Source organism: Onychostruthus taczanowskii, unplaced genomic scaffold (genome assembly GCF_017590055.1).
Source record: "Onychostruthus taczanowskii isolate IOZ18803 unplaced genomic scaffold, ASM1759005v1 scaffold1, whole genome shotgun sequence".
In the NCBI taxonomy this organism is placed as follows: Eukaryota; Metazoa; Chordata; class Aves; order Passeriformes; family Passeridae; genus Onychostruthus; species Onychostruthus taczanowskii.
The window spans coordinates 10,292,041-10,309,690 of NW_024496525.1; the positions used below are offsets into that span (position 1 = coordinate 10,292,041).

At 35.1% G+C, this 17,650-nt stretch overlaps 1 protein-coding gene across 1 annotated transcript in view; it reads right to left on the reverse strand.

The window, feature by feature from the left end:
- Positions 1-961: 961 nt before the first annotated feature.
- The window catches only part of SPRED1 (sprouty related EVH1 domain containing 1), a 60,942-nt gene continuing 44,253 nt past the window's right edge, over positions 962-17,650 (reverse strand). The window contains exons 5-6 of the mRNA XM_041397211.1: positions 10,557-10,715; positions 962-6,039 (exon numbers count right to left, since the gene is read on the reverse strand). Coding sequence (XP_041253145.1) covers positions 5,380-6,039; positions 10,557-10,715 — 819 coding nt within the window. The 3' untranslated portion in view covers positions 962-5,379. The remainder of the gene's footprint in view (positions 6,040-10,556; positions 10,716-17,650) is intronic.

The following is a 17,650-nucleotide window of genomic DNA, read 5'->3' on the forward strand; positions in this document are numbered from 1 at the left end:
ATGTGCATTAATCATTACATTAAGGTAGATTTGTCTGAGATGTAACACTAGGTTTCTGAATCACATGAAACCATATTTAATGCTGAACTGCTTTCTTATGCTTGTTTTTCACATAGTGTTACCATTTGCTCTAGCAGCTCTTCACCTTATTCGTCGTTCAATTCATTTGTCTGGTTCATTTCTCTGGTAGAGGTGCATTTTCACATCATTAATTAAAAGCTCAAGTATCTACACTTAATAGTCCCTGTAAAAGTTACACCTGGCAATGAAAATTCTTCAAGTTAGCAACTGATCAAATGAACAGAGAGAATTGTTTTATTGGCTGTAACCAATAAGAAAGCATTTGTAAAACCTAGAGGCAGCTGGCAATGAAAATTCTTAGCAACTGAAAGTTAGCAACTGATCAAATGAAAAGAGAGAATTGTTTTATTGGCTGTAACCAATAAGAAAGCATTTGTAAAACCTAGAGGCAAATACAATTCAATTTAAAATTATCTAGCCTAAACCCTGACCACTGAACTTTCAAATTATGGTCTCACAGATTTCTACTTGTTCATTTTTCTTCATGGACTGATTAGCTTTCCTTCCTTTTCTGGTGTATTTCTTATTCTGTAACTTACACAAACCTTAGAATTATATTCAGAGATAGGCATTTTTGTGGTGGGGTCAAGTGGGAATTCAGATATATATGTTTTATGTAAAGGAATCTTGATCTCCTCAGCATGATGTCAATGACAAGTACTGCTGTGCATACAAAGCAAACTGGTATAAGCCCGTTTTTCTTTAAAACATTATAGCGACTCTTAAAAATGGTTCCTACAATGAAAGATGCTAGAGTTTGAAGGTAATATCTGTATTTACTTCTTTTTATTCTGTTCTTGAGCTGCAACATTTCATTTCATGTGCACTGTTCTGAGCAATCCCAACACAGAACAGAAAAACGTATTTTTTTCATTTCAAGATAGTTTTAATCAGGTAATTACAGGAAAAACATTGAAACAGTTTTTATGGTGTTATCTACTTCATCAACTTAGAAGGATATGATGCAACAAACCAGTTACAAACTTAAAGACATATTTACATTATATACTCAAAGTAACAAGCTATATTCATATTCTTTACGCAACACCTATGGGATGAGTTAATTAAATTATACATCATTTAGTAGACACAAATAGCAGTTGAGGTTTAATGGAAACAATATACACATGAGGCACTTTGAGGTCATTAGGGTGAAAAGCAAATGGCACCAAGCAAAAGAAGGAAAACCATGTACAGCTTATACCACAGCTTTAAACATGAAGGCTGCTTTTTCACCAAATGCTTTGATTTCTTTAACGAACCACAACTTTTGCAATTAAGAGAAACTTTCAGAGAAACAAAAATCAAAATGAAAATCCAACATCCCCCTCAACCCTTTATATTTGTAAATGCACCAAAGTAAACAAGTTTTATCCACCCAGCTGCTGGACTAATAGTACCATAAGGCATCTTTTTAAAGTTTTTGGGGTTTTTTTGCCAGTCAGCGATCCTGATCTTCATTTTACTAATATGAACATATAGCTGTACTGGCTGCACATTGTGCCATAAGCTTGGAAAAGATTTAAAGTCTAATTTGAACCTGGGCATTATTTACAGAAGTGTTCAACATTATCCTCCAGGTACACACAAACATATCGTTCTGAGGACAACGCATCCAAAATGGGAATGTTATATTCCAGCATGCACAATTAAGGCATTCTTCAAAATACATTTGCTTCTCTAGAGGAAACTGCATTGGTTAAGACTGTTTGAGACATCTCTTCTATAAGCTCTTGAAGAGTTTTATGATGTCATGCTGTTTACTAAACAGTTACCATAATAATTGTAGATTATCATTAGATATTGCTTTAACCATGCACACAGCTGTAGGTGTATCCTCCAGTTACTGAATTTCATTTGCGAGAGCACGCACCCACCTGTGCATCCTCACAACTTGATTTGTATCACAAAAGGCCAAATTCCATCTGCAGGAGCATGAAAACTCCACCACCTTGCTGTGGGAAGAACTTCAAGAGGGGAAATAAATAAAATAATCATAATAATAAATCCCCCTTTCTTCAAAGCCCAGTGACACAATCAAAACAATTTTCATTTCATTCCTGGTTTTTATGCTCTTGTAACAGGCCATCATAACAATTTTAAACCTAACAAAATATAGGGTTTAAAAGGTTTTTACTTCAGTATTAATGATTAAACTTAAGAGGCATGGTGAGCTAAAGTATCCCATCAGATTGCGAATGAGTATTCTGCAAATTCATGGCTAAAGCATAACCTAACGGTGTACCTTAAGGCGTGCACGGAGAGCCCCGTTAGTTAACTGCGGTGTCACCAAGGGCTGTGCCTGAAGGCCGCCGAGCGTTCCCCCAGCAGATGGTGCCCGAGCGCCGCGCTCCCTTAACTTCCCCGCTTTCAAGGGGAAACAATTCTCACCGTAACCGAGGCTGTCAGCGAGCGAGGGACTTAATATTCAGTGACGGTTTCCAAAGGCTCGGGTCCCCTCCAAGCAACACAAAGCTCTGCTACTACACGCCTGACAAACTACAGCTCGGATGTTAAGGGCAAAGACTACGGATTGAGGAAGAAATTTCTCCATTTCCAAATGCTCAAGAAAGTATTTCACAAGAGATAGAATGAATGGTACGTGCCGCCAAAACCAGAAGATGTATGGATGCAACAAGCCGTTCTGGAATGAGTTTGCTGTATGTCTACCTTCCACTGCTCATCTCCTAAATGTAACAGTGGGTAAAATCCCTAGCACCAGAGAAAAAAGTACAAGTGCATGCTACTAAAACCAGTCCTTATGCAATCTCACATCTTTGCGTTTGTTTGGTCTCTCAAACCAGGCAAGCTGGCTGACATTGCTGCACAACAGGAACAAGCAAGCATGGGCCCATTCAGCAACCATTATTAGATGACAGAAGTCTTCAAAGAGAAAAGCAAAAGGTGAAAACATTTTAGCAGCAAAGTGGTTAAATGCAAGGTGAAAATACTAATGCACACATTTAATAAAAATATTAAAGTATATGTGTCATATAAAATACAGTACAGGACCAGGAGTTTCACTATGTTGTATAGTGCTCAGAGGAAATTGCTAAAACTAATTTCTTTCTGGAGTATATTTACAGTATGATTATATAGCATTTTCTTATACAGCCAGCAAGTTCTTTTCTTAGGTTGTTCATACCTCTCCACCTTGAATTAGGAACCTAGCATGTACAAACATTAATTTCCTCTCATTCACTAGAAAAACATCAACATTTTTTAATGAAAGTTGTTTTTAAAGTTAACAGTCTATTCTAGGCAACCAAGTTTAGCTGAAAATGTGTGAAGCACGAAAACCAACCAGAGTAGCAGCTTTCAAATACATAAACAGTAAAAACCCAAGACTGCTGCTACCGTGTCATATTCTTGGACTTCAGCCATCCAATCAACTCTTAATACAAAACTAGAAGCTCTTCCATAACTTCTACAGTTATCAAGTTATTTGTTGTCTTTTTCAATGTGAAATAATACTTTGAGATGATCTATGTACACAAGGTGGTCAAGTCAAGCTGTAATATAAATATAAATGTTTTCTTTTAAAAAGTATTTTACAAATAGATATATACATTTGCTTATTTTACTTCTGGGCTACAAAGGAAAACTAAGGGGCCAGATACATGCAGAAAAAAAATTACGCAAAATATACTCAAGAAATGCATGTAAGTGAGAAAAGTAATGCATTTTAAAAATAAAATTATTTGGTTCTGTGTTTAAGAACAAGGGTATACTAAAGCCAACCTGTCCCACTCCAGCCAAGATGTCAAACAGGCACCTTTGCTAACGAATTGTGACTGTTTTTTAGTGTTTCACATGTTTTTAATAAGAAGTAAATTATTCTTATTTCATAACACAGCACAACATGTAATGCTTTTAAAAATTCTCTGTGGGTTAATTGATTAATTCTTACCTGAAAGCTAGACTTGCTAAGTACAAAACCATAAGAAATACCATACACAATATACCACCACTCATACACATACATACATGCACACTCTTCAGCCTCCCTCCCCAGCCCTGCCTTCAAATTTCCCCAGTTAAGAAATTCACTCAGTTTTGCCTGGGCTGTAATTTATTTCTCAAGCTAAGTCTTTTGTTGTTCTTTTTGAACAAAACACACAGTACTTTTGTTCTTGCCCATTCAAATTAGAAAAAGTTGTGGTTCAAAATAATGAAAACAATTTCACTTTTGTTATTAATCTTTTGTTTTAATCATAGTACTTGATAAACAGCTGAACAGGATCCTAGTTTAACAGAAGGATGAACAAGAACACTGGTGACAATTTGTTACAACTGCCTTAATGTACCTTTTGCTTAATGAACATTTGAATATGCAAGAAAGTATTTTTGGAGGACACCCCAAAAGAAAACAACTTGCTGGTTGAACAACAGAAACAATGTCCTTTTTGCTATTATGTTGAAATCAAAGTAATTTATATATAAAAATAAATGTTATGTTCTAACAAGAACATTTTAGACAATTACATCTGTGCTTTAACAAAAAAAATATTGGTCACTCAAGACTAGAATAATTAATATTTTAAAGGTTTTTAGATTATCAGAATGCATGGATACAACTCAACACAAACTGTAGCTGAAGGGAACCAGGACTGAAAATATCAATTTGTCCATCTGGAATAAAAATGCAACTAAATTAACTATTTAAAATACTACCATGGAATGTGACAGTAGATATGGTCCATACCTACTATATTGGAGGGAAGGAAAGTTTAACAAGTAATAATTCGTACCTTACACATTTAGTTAAATATAAACATTTGTTATTTATACATAAAGTTGCTTCCAAAAAACTATTAATAAGTGATTTAGTTGCACTTAAAATCAGTTTCAATTCTCATTTGCTGAGTATTAACTTTTCTTAATCTTAAATCAACTGTCACTAGTGCACTTTTAGTTAAAATTTCCCCTCAGATAAGTTTTAATCCTTTTAGAAGAGCCCCCTCACCTAAACCATGAATGTACAAAGTGGCAAAAGTTAATCCCTTTTAGTATAATCATAGTTTATATACTCATTTTATAGCCAATAATAAGAACAGGCTTTCCTTTGCAAAATCTCCTTCACAACTTGCAACAAATGCCACGCACTCAAAGGAAATAGTTAGGCGTGGCTAGCGCTTGTAAAATGCCAAGGTCTGACAAGTCTTGTTGCTTCCTCCACATCAAGCATCTCTTACGTGAAAGAAGATTCCCTTCAGCTTGCCAAAAAGCTTCCACAAATCCAAGTTAGATGCTTCCTGGAAACAAAGATTTTTCAGCTCTGTTTGGCACAAGACCGATTCATCCCGCAGCTTTATGCTTTCCTCCACAGCACCCACACACCTCACCACAGTGATGGCATGCTCTCAAGGGGAGGTAGCAGCACATACATGGAGCAATGAACGAGAGTGCCACCAGTGCTAACCAGCGTAAGCAGAACTTGTCATCACTAGTGTCACACGAGCAAGGATCAGAGAAATCTCCTTCAGAGTCTGACATGCAGTGATACAGCATGCTCTCTGCGCAAAGCATGCAACTAACTTGGTAGATACATCTTTTAATAGGATCTGGTGCATCTTGACATTTTCCTCTGCCATTATCTTCATGATTAAACCTTTCCTGGCAGTATATACAGCGGGAACGCTCACCATCCTCTTTTCTTCTTTTTGAGTTTTTAAATTTTGATGAGGAAGGCTGAGTTTTAAATACCACAGAACTCTTTGAGTCTTTTAGGGAATTCAACTTAGTTCCATCTCCACACGGGTACAAATAGTCAGATTTTTTACTGTCTGATTTAGAAAATGGTATATTTGAGTCCGCATCATCCCTCTCCAGGTCATTCTTCCACATGTCAGGATGCCTGTAGTCTGCATAACGACGTATCAAAATGTCACGAGGGTTTATTCTCACAATTTCATCTTCGTCCTGAAAACTAACGTGTCTGATTGACTTCAGTGGGACCTGAAAAGTAGAGGCAAAGTAATAGAAGTTTACTATGGTGAAGTCCCAAATTTGTGTCCACCTACAATGTAAAACTTCAATTAGAAAACTAAAAAATCAAGACTTTTCTCTTTTGCTGCCTGAGGATAAAAAAAATCATATTATTTTCTCACTACTAAAATTTACAAACATCCCCACAATAATGAGTCTTCTGCAGGGTATTAGGTCTATGAGCTTCAGTATTCTTTCCTGACTTTTTAATGTTTTGTAAGAGCTTTGGGTATTTTGGTATCCACATAGAATTTGATGCTGCTCTGTGAATTATGCTCAAAATTAGTGTGTTAACATCTTAAAGTGGAAACTAATTCCACAGACTAATTATGCCTTATGTGCTGATTTCATGTGATGATCTGCTGCTTTAGGACTAACTCTCTGCTACATTCACTACTGTGTTATCCAGGAGAAGCTTTCCTTAATTCCTGCTGTAAGTTTTCAAACCCTCTCCAATTCATAACAAGAGTACTGAATACTGGTAACTAATTATCAAGGCTGTGTTCTAGATGAGGATTTTGCACTACTAAGAACAACATTCACTATGACAATCAATCAGTAACAGCATGCGTTATCTCTCCTTAGATAATATACAGTACTTAGATTGATTAGTTTAGGACACAGGCCGGCAAAGACCCAAGTACTTCTTAAATTTTCCATTTGTAATGAACTGACCATAATTTAAGACCTTTTACTTCAAAAGGCAAGTAATAATGAATGTGCCGAACACATACAAAACCATTAGAGAAATAAGGTGAGAATTCTTGTTTATTCTGCCTTACAATGAAAGGGTGTGGGGACATGAAAAAGTTGACAAAGATGACAAAATTCAGAGAATCATCCAAACTGAAATACAATTAGATATCTAAGGCCTGCAGTAAGACAGTGAATTGACACTAAATATTACTGAAATCACATTACAAGTGACTTGCAAGAAAAAGTGCAAATAATGACAGGGTAAAAATTTAGCATATGTGTATAAAAGTAGCTCCTGAAAACAGCAGGCAGTGCAGCAAAAGAGCAAGGGTCTCAGTATGCCCCAGTATTTCTACCTTACAGGCAGACAATTAGTTTTCTACACTGTAGGGCTATTATAATCAGAGCCAGATTATGAGTGGGCTTCAGGTCAAATTCTGCCTTTTTTTCTGTCTAGTGCACAGCCTGTAATCCATTTCTCAGAAAAGACAAAATACCCCTCCCCTCTCTAACCTATTAGTATTACAAATTCTTCTAGAATCATGAATTACTTGGGAATAATCTTGGCATCAGTATTGTTGCTTTGAGAAGGTTTATCATATTAGTACTCAAATTAATGAGAATGAATGTGTCACCATTCTATAGTCATGTACAACAATTGAACTGCATGTTCCTGATCTGTTGCAGTGTGTGAAACTACTGAAGAAGTTGTTTTAGGTTAAAACACTTCTATGTCACTTTGCATGCATCTGTACTCCTACTGTGCTGAAGTCTGCATGTCCTGATTTTGGGGTAGGAGACAGAGAAGGGAAAAGGGAAGGCAGCTGTAAAAGAGGAAGGAAGAGCTTCTTAAAATATGCTATCTTCTGATTATGTAAGAATATCTGTAGCCTGCTCTAACCATCACTTCCCTGCTCAACAATCCTTGTGTGATGAGTACAGAACTGTAATTAGAGATGCTTTGCCCTGGGACTTTCAACTGGAGTATGCTAACAAGAACAATTTTTTTTTTCTTGGCTCTAAGCCACATAGTTGAACTTCCACAAGGTTTCAAGGATACAGGGAGAAGAAAGGCTATACCCAATTCAGCTAACATTGCTTCACTTCCATACTTCCCCAGGCTCCTATACAAGCAGTTAGGCTTCCCCTTTGCTTATAAAAGCAGACTGCTTCTCAGCCCTATTCTGTTTTCAAACAAGAGGAAGAATCCATTGTTTAGCAAAAATAACTAACTATGGCTAATGGGCTTATTTGAACATTTTACAGAATAAATTTATTTAAGAAAAAAAGCCACAAAAGTTATTAGAATTCCATATGTTACAGGCATAAAGGATCCTTACCCCGCTGTCCACGTAGAATATTATGCAGGCACTTAAGACAGTAAATAAAACTCATTGTTTAAAAGAAAAAAACCCTAAAACCTCCATACAAAAATGCACCCTCAACTTCCCATTGCCCAGACAGCTAACAGCCAATAAAGATCACTACAAATACTAACAATGGTAGAATTTGACTTCTCCTTAGCCTTTGAAGGCTTTTTATTTGTTTGAGCAGAACACGCCACATACGTGGAACTCATTTATTTTTTTCAAGCCTTGAGTCCAACACCTAAAAATACTTAACTGGCATGTTACAAGTAAGGCACCACTACACTTTAAGGTACCGATATTAAGAAATATTTTTTGAGCAGAACACACTGAAAAATAAGCAAACTGAAGAAAGGCTGGAAAGAGCTTATTCATTGGGTATTAAATGGCACCTATGTGAATGCAGGAAGTACATGAAAAGTTTTGAACAATTCACAATCCAAATTCACATAGGTACAAATGAGAATAATGCACTCAATCCTCTAAATAGTCAAAACTAAAACTCAGTACAAATGTCATCTATGTGAAGCTGAAGCAGGAAGGGAGGAAGAATGTTACAGCAAACTGAAATTCCACAGAGAATCTGACATGATTAGCCAACCAGAAATTAAGCAGAAAACTTTTCCTGATGTAACTGAACCCACAAGTATTGCACCTTACTTGAAGGGGTGCACCTTTAAATAAGGCACAGTCACTTCTGGTACTGTAGCCTCTGCTGTTTCTCCTCAAAAAATTACACCTGATTTTGCTCATGTTGCAACTTCTCAGTATGAAGACACCAGCAGCTGCCTACATCATTGCAAAGTTTAACACACATCCAGGTATCAGAAGCTGGAAAGGTGAAGGACTTGAGTATGTTTTACTAACAGTCAAAATATGACAGGTAAAATCTGAATTGTCATTAATTATTTCTTTAGTTGGAGCATGTACTTCTTGAACTATTCAACTTATGAGCACACTCTTAAGTAAGAGTGTTCAAACTTATTTACACAAAATTGAAATAAAGCCAGTAATTAGCTCAAGATCTGCAGTGCCACCTGGTCATATGCATGGAGTTTGGCAGAACCAGTACAGCGTGTGCACATATAGAATGTGAAGTTTTGGTGACCTACCTATGTTCTAAATGTGTGTACCACAAGACCATGCAAAAAGCAGAGAGTGTCTGTTGCTTGCAAGTGGTGCTACAATAGGAGAAGAATATTTTAAAGAATATCTATTTAAATTTTTATGGAATCCCCCATAACTTCACTTTTCAAGAACTGAATTCTAACATGGTCATTTGGAAGAAATTTCTATTTAATTTCTATCAGACAGACACAGACTAATCAGTTTAACATAACCTATCACTTCCGTGGCAGTTGATTTTATACGTGCTTTTAAAACACACAGAAATTTCAAGCTACTGCACTTTTCTTTACAATGCAAGGAAGACTAACAGGACATACATCACTGCTTACTCTAGCCATTAAATTTTAGCTGCAATAACCTAATCACCATTCTATTCTAAAAAATACTTACAATTCTCTTTGCAAGTAAATGGGAAGAGGGAAAAATATGTACCTTAACAGAAAAAAAAAAGGTAAATATGCACCTTAACAGAAACAAAAATATGAGGTGACTTATATGAAGAGATAATTGGAGTAGATCAATGAATAAAGAATTAATAATTTCAAGCTTCTTAGTTCTCCAGACAACACTGCTTGCTTCTTTTGCCCAATAAAGCAGATTAAGAGCAGCTGATATAAGACTTAATTACAATTCTATTTTTCTCTGCAAAAATAACTGAAGGTACTAAAAAGCTTTGTTACAAGCAACAGAATTATTTGGTAAGTCTTCAGAACTACTTGAACTTGCATTCTGCTTTGACATCTGTTATTCAGTACATTCTAAAAGCTTCCCATGTCTTTGGTTCTAGACGTAAGACCATCAAATTAATTGTAGTCCATCTTACTAAGACTACTTCTACAGTCTACAAAAACTGTCAGTTCTTTTAGCTTTAGAAAAGAAGAAAAATGTATAGTGCTATACTGCTGTACCAAAGGCTGAATACTTTTCAATATTTCTAAGCAAAACAGTATTAATATACATGCAACTAAGATTGAGCTAATGTCCAATTAACATTTTCTGAAAAAAATTAAACAACTTTTAAAGATACTGAAATCTGCAATACAAAAACAGACTTCAAAGAAATTAAATATTTAATCACGTAGTCTGGTGCACTACACTGATAGGTAAATACCTTCACAAAGCTTTACCTCTGTCCTAATAATGCTATAATATTTCAGCTGCAAAGTTTAATATTGAACATTTCAAGAAGCTGAAAGTACATGGACTTGGAGTGCAGTGATTTCTTGTCAGAAACTACTTACTGTGCCATTAATACAGCAAGCAAATAAAGACTGCTTCTTTTATTGGTATTCTTACCTGGTTAGATTGGCTAGGAAAACAGGCTCTCCTGGTGTTGAAATCCTCAAATGTTGAAGGCCTTAAATTTGCACTGTTGTAAGTTTCACTGGTTACTACAGTTTCATGTTGAAAAAGGTGATCTTTCATTAGTGAACCTGATGTATTTTCTTGAGCCGTCTAGAACACATAAGAACTTCCTTGAAATGATTTTTGCATTTATATAAAAACAACACCAAACCCAACCAGTTCATACATAAATGTGTTAATATTTCATATAATGTATTAGAGGTATCCATAAACACCAGTATTCTTAAATGCACACTTTTAAAGCATTTAGAAGCAGGCAAGCGTTTTCTTTATTTTGAGTCAGCCTTTGTAAATGCAGAATTTCTCTGCAGACAGTAAACAGCTTGGGCACTAGAGATACATGCCTTTGAAATACAGTTGCAAAATTAGACTTCTTTAAGGAAATAAGAGATTAACCTGTCTCTGAGATAACGTTTTCTCTAACTACCCATGAGGCTGCCAGTATTTACAAAAACACAATTGGAAAAAAAAATCTGAGACTATTTAATAAGGCAAGAGCTAGTCAGATCTTTTAATAAATTAAAAGCAAAATCAGCTGGAAGAAAAAAAAAATTAACCTATACTGGCCCAATTAAAATACCTAATTGCAGCAAGTGCGCATTAAACACGAATGAGTGTCATTTTGCAATTAAAGCTGTATAGGCAATTTGATACAAAAGTGAGACTATGAAGCAATACATGATGAAATGGCTGCAAGACCTGTGCTATTCAGAAAAAGGAAGAGGAAGTATGTTTGGGTGGAATACTGGCTTGTAAGATGATCCAGTTTCTGAAATGAATTGAAAACACGAACAGTTCTCATTCTTTAAGCTTGACTGACTGGGACATACTTAGGATACAGCACAGCATTTTAATACAAATTCCATTGAGCTGCCAAAAATGTACTGTATTTTGTTTGCATTGAGGGATGCTGTAAAGTTAACTGGCTGTCATCATGGATAGCACTGAGAAAATTCTGGCATCATCCAGCTTCCAGCAATGAGAATGTTTCAGCTTTATTACAAGGATTTGTATGTATCAAGAAAACGTTTAGAGGAAAAGAATAAGAATACTACAGAAAAATACTGAGGCAGAAGCAAACTTAAAGTTTTGGCAGGTTAAATATTGACTCAGAATCATTAGTTTTCACTTATCAAAGTACTTAAGGAACTTATTCTAGGATTACATTAGTACCTCACACACATAAAAGTCTAACATATCAAGTTTGAAGAGATGTAGATAGTTTGAAGTAGCTGGTCTGTAGCTGATTTTGTAGGAGAAAGAAAATCATCAGGTCACTAAATTTATAGGTATTGTTTCAGAAGCACCATATGGGAAAACATTGAATTTAGTAATTAATTAATGATCAGTGTAATTAATACTACAGAGCATACACCCCAAGAAAGACAAAAGCTCACTCAATCAGGGTAAAGCTCCCCTGAAAAATTTTGAAGACAGGCAAAACACCAAAAAGAAGTACTATTGCCAGATTCTTGAGCATGACACCACCACAAAGTAATTGACCCTGTTATTGTCAAAATTAAATTTTCTGGTGAAACATTTTTGGGAAATGAGTATAAAAGATATATTGGAATAACTAAAAACAATTAGACTTCATATATGTATACTTATTTTAAGAGCAAAAATCATCAAAATATTACTGCAATAGCAAACATCTTCATAGCAGGAGGTACTCCTGCAGATACATTGCCCAATGACATAAAAAGCTTCCAAAACAGTGGCCCAAACTACAGAAGAACTGCATTCAAAATGAGAAAGAAATGCCTACAACCATTTTGGGTCCGAGCAATGTATAAAATTACCACAAATGTTTAAGCTAAGAGCCAGAAGCCATTTTACAGAAACCACAGTGATAAGCATCCCCCTTCCCCTGGCTATTATAAATTTGAGTGGTCTAGGAAGAAGGGAGCAAGCTGCAAAAACTTCTACTCCTTCCTTCCCAGGGAAAAAACACATACTACCCACAAGCCTGTTTTTATCCCTGGGTGATATTTGCAGCCTGCATTATTTCCTGTCCCTGCAGGTGATTCACACCTTTCTTCTTTAAAAATAAACTACATAACTTTAAAGCAAAAAAGACACATGCACATGCTCACACAGGAAGACAAGTAACCCCCCTTGGCAGTCAAGGAGGGCTCCATCTAACAAAGGACACAGGCACAGATCACCTCTTACTGTGCTAACTAGCAGTGCCAGATGATGCACGAAACCCAAACCTTCATCTTAAAGCAAACCCTTCATGCCCTATACACAGCAATTATCAAAGAATGCTTTTAGAAAATTCCAACACAGATGCCACAATTCAAACTAATTGACTTCAAGGACAAATTTCAGGGTGGTAGCAGACAGAGAAAAGCATGTGACCTTTTGTAAGGCAAGAACTCGCCAGACAGCATTTCTGAAGCACAATGCTCAGCTTACCATCCTACACCCTACAGGTAAGTGGACACAGACTGACTTCTAGTATTAAAATGAAAAGCAATCATGTCAGTCCTTTAGCCAATAAATATTCACTATGCTGAATTACAGAAAAGCCAGATGAACATGCTGAACTCTCTGCTCTTAATTAAACTGCAGTTTTGATACAGTCAAACCACGCTTATTAGCATCAAAAACCTTTTCCTTGGACAACTTCCTGCTCCAATGTGATGTTTTATTACAAGGTCATAAACATCTGAAAACCCACATTTATAATGGAAACACTGACAATCTGAAGTAGGAAGCCCTAGAAACAAAAATGGTATTGTGTTGAAAATGCATTTAAGTAAGAAGCAAACATATAAAGTTTTCCACAAGAACATATACAGAACAAACATACAGAGTATCACACACTAATACAGATGCACACATTCTCCTTTTCTACTGTCCAAAGCAATTACACCGCCCACATTCAATATTCTTTAACCACAGCCTGCAAAGTACAGTACTGGCATAGGTTATTCAGTATCATCTGTAAAGTAACCTACGCCAGTTTTTAACGCACAACGGAAATCTGGTTTGCTCCCAGCTGCTGGTATAATAATTACTGTCCTATGGTTGCTAAGAGATACTCTGAATTTTTTTCCAAGACTACTAAAACATTTCTGTGAGCACAAGCAAAAGGATGCTGGGTAAAGCAATAAAATGACTCCAGCTGTAGCTCTCCAGCAGAATTCAAAGCCAGATGACAGCTGTAGAGAAAATGAAAACCAGACTGAGCTTCTCTTGTTCTTCAAATTTTCTCTCCTTACTTCTCCCAGTTTGCCAGAGTTAAGTCTGGGAGAGAATTCAACATTGTTCTGCAAACATTGTTAAAAATGTTCTCCTCTAAGTAAGTTTAATGATTACACACAAGGATGGATGAGAGACCACATTTCCGCTGCATCCCAGTTCTTGCATTTACTTCCCATGAGGCCCGAAAATCTGCTGTTTGATGCTAACAACACAAAAAACATTTCAATGCTTTTTCCTTAATTTTTCAATTCTGAATAAATTATACAGGTTTCAAAAACATCTGAATGACTTCCTTCTGCTTTGGCTATTTCTGAGACTGATGGAGCAATATATTTGGCAAAGAAACTCTATTATTTTCAGGTATGTGTTTCTGACATAGGACCTAGATTACTCTGAATATTTCATACAGTTTAAACTAAAAAATTTGGCATTTGGCATGTCTCTTTCTTCAAAGGCTTTTCCACCTGAATATATGGAGAACACTACATATAAAGAGGCTGCTAGGAATACGGTGAGGGAAAAAAGAATTCTTCCTGTTTTTTATATACAACTCCAACAAAAAAAGCTTAATAAACCAAAATGGTTTTAGCACAATATATAAACAGATTTATTTGAAATTGATAATGTGAATTGATATTACTTTTAGTTCTAAGAACTGGACCTAAGCAATTTATTAACTGCACTAAGTGTTTCTAATCCTTAGTGTTTTACCATCTTATCCATAAAACAGTGTGTCAAGGGTAAATTATTTCACATTTCCTTAAAAGTCATAATGGCATTTTTGTAAAATAAAATTTCTGCAAACATTTTGTTATAGATAAAATAAATTGAGTGGTCATTGAAGGCCCTTATGAAGAGGTCACAAAATAGTGTATTTACACAGCAGCGCATAAACAATTAATGTCTTCCCTGCCTGCACCAAAACCACTTAAGATGCATGTGAGTTTCAGGCCTTTTCCCCTTACTATTAACAAAAAGTCCAGTGTACTTACTTCTGAAAGAACAAGCCAAACTTTTTATTTTCTGCTTACAATTTATCAGTCTACAGTTTTCTTCTACTAGTAGTAAGAAACTCAGAAGCCTAAGTGATTCAATTCTTATTACTTCAAACTGTTAAAATGTGTTGGTAGCCTATAAATAACAACAATATGGCTGAATCTACAAAAACTGAAAAAATTAATGCTCAACTACTCTATTTTTCAGTTCACAAAAGTAAGACTTACAGATTACAGGATCCCAAACCCCCACAAAAATAATTTTAAATATATGAGCTCTAGATTTCATTTAGATTTACTTCTTGGGAAAAAAAAAATATATTTTTTGGGGTTTTTTTTCAGTTGAGCTAGGTAAGTTTTAGAGCAATAAGTTTATATTTGGTAGAGGAAAATAACTGGAGCCAATATTTTAACAAACCAGCAAAGTGACTTACACAAGCTGCTCCTAGATTCAAAATGCAAGGTTTTATACCAAAACCATCTAAACTTCCTAAAAGAACAAATTCCCAACGTATATTTCCGTGTAAGTACACATACTTTTCCAGGGTCCATTTACCAACATTATAGGAAGTCAGATAGCTCTGCCTTAACTCATTAATGTATTTCTGTTTGAAATTAATCTGGTAAGACTAGGTCTTATTTGATGATATGAACATTTCGCATCTAATAAGTTAATTAAACAACTAAAAATAATTGCAATAATTTAAGCAACCATGACAACCCTTAAGTGATCATATTCTTTTAATACTAGGATTTTAATATTTTTTGTAAAAAACAGAGAGGCTAAAGAAACTACAAGGAAGCTATGTCTTCTTAAAATGATAAATTTGATCTTCAGCAAAAAGAATGCTTTCTCTGGGAGATTTTATTTACAAAATGTAAATTAAAAAATCAAAAATTTAGTGAACCAAAGTCTAACATAGCAAGCCACCTGCTAGCCTAGAAGGCACAAGACAAGAGTTCAGTTTTTGGATTTACATTTAAGATATGCACATACAACTTTTGGACAATCACTATTTCTGCTAACTACTTCTATAAAATGTGATAATACTTATTACAAGGAAGCACTGAGATTTCACACTGAGATGATAACTTTTGATCTTCTTTGGATAATTTTATGTGCTCTCTGTAGCACCAAATATAACCAGCCAGTAAAATAATTAAGAAACATGTTTAGCTTTCTTCATTATCTAGTCATCTTCATTTAATAAAATCAAACAACAAAAACAAGTCACTATGAAAGAAATTTATGTACAAACCAAATACTATATTTATAATTCAAATGTACACTAAATATAGGATTTCCTGCTGTGTAAGATGACAAGAAGAGTATAGGAAAAACTACTCTTTAATATTGTATCCACACTCCAAAATGCCCTTGCATAGATGTACTCCAAAATACACTCAAAAATACTAATGGAGACTTTGGAAAACAGCTTATAAAATAAACAGGTAAACAAAAAATCATTAAGCCTTTTAAACTATGTAGAAGTGGCAAAAAGTGGGGGACAAGTCAACATGACTTCAAATACTCAATACATTTCCCTTAAAGAATGATGGTCTTATGCATCAAACTGGGGTATCCAGTTTCACTTATCAGCTTATCAGTCTTGAAGGGGAAGGAATTAATAATTTGAAAGAGAATGTGGACAATTTGGTCTTGGAGACCAGACCTGATGCTTGTAACTAAAATGGTGAAGTTTTCTACACTCATGTGCATAAGTCTGCAATTACAGCTTCATTATTGATACATAAACCTGGTTTGGATGAAGCAGAGCTAAACCAGGGTTGATTCAGTTTTCTCTGCATTTCTTTTTTTTTCCTTCCTTCTGATAAATGCTAGTATCAGTATCACTTATTTTACTTTGCTGTGCAGAGATATGGTAAGAGATATTGGCTAGCTTTTTTTGTGTTTAGAAAACAGGACATCTATCCACAGCATAAATCCACAGTTAAACAATGTCTATTGCGATGAAGTCATTAATTATGTTTTCCTGTCTAGAATGTAAAAGATAGTTCAGCCAGCAGTTTGTACCACACAAGACTGTTTGTACCTTTAATATATATATGGTGTGTGAGTATTTATACATATAAAATCTGGTTTACAGACATTTAAAAAAATATATTTTTTAAAATGGAATATAAAGTAAACCTATACTTACATATGTAAATAGGTGGCGTATTGATATTCATATGTATAGAATAGATGTCATAAATACACTTTTCTCCACTTTGTCAGTAACAAATTTGTAACTATAATGAATTCAGATATTTTCCTCAATTTTGGCATCCTTATATAGAAAGGTAATAACCAGGCAGCAAAATCAGAGGTAATTCATTTGTTCTGATCTCATTAGGCTTGTTGAAACTGTTCAATTATTAATCCTTGCAACAAAGCAAGTTTAAGAAAGTCTTTCAAGACCTGATTAAGGACTGCACTAAGTTTGGCACATATTTCCTTCACCCTGTAAAAATATAATCTCTTTTTTAAAATCTGAAATTTCTAATATTCATAGCAAATTTACTTTCAAGCGCCTTAAAATAAAGCACTGCAAGTAAAGAACAACAGGTAGTTACACAGCCAACACTAACACAAAGCAATACATTTCTTCTACCATAAAGTGAAAAGATATCAGGAGACTTCTGTATTGCCACTCCATTACAGTATCCTTTCTAGATACTTGACTCTCAGTCTCCTATCATATCTTCAAAGTCAACTGCCAATTTTCTTGATTTTGTGTTCTAGAGGTTCTACACTAGATCTATCTACACTGATACAGGATTTATTATTGCATAAGTGACAAGACTCCTTCCCAG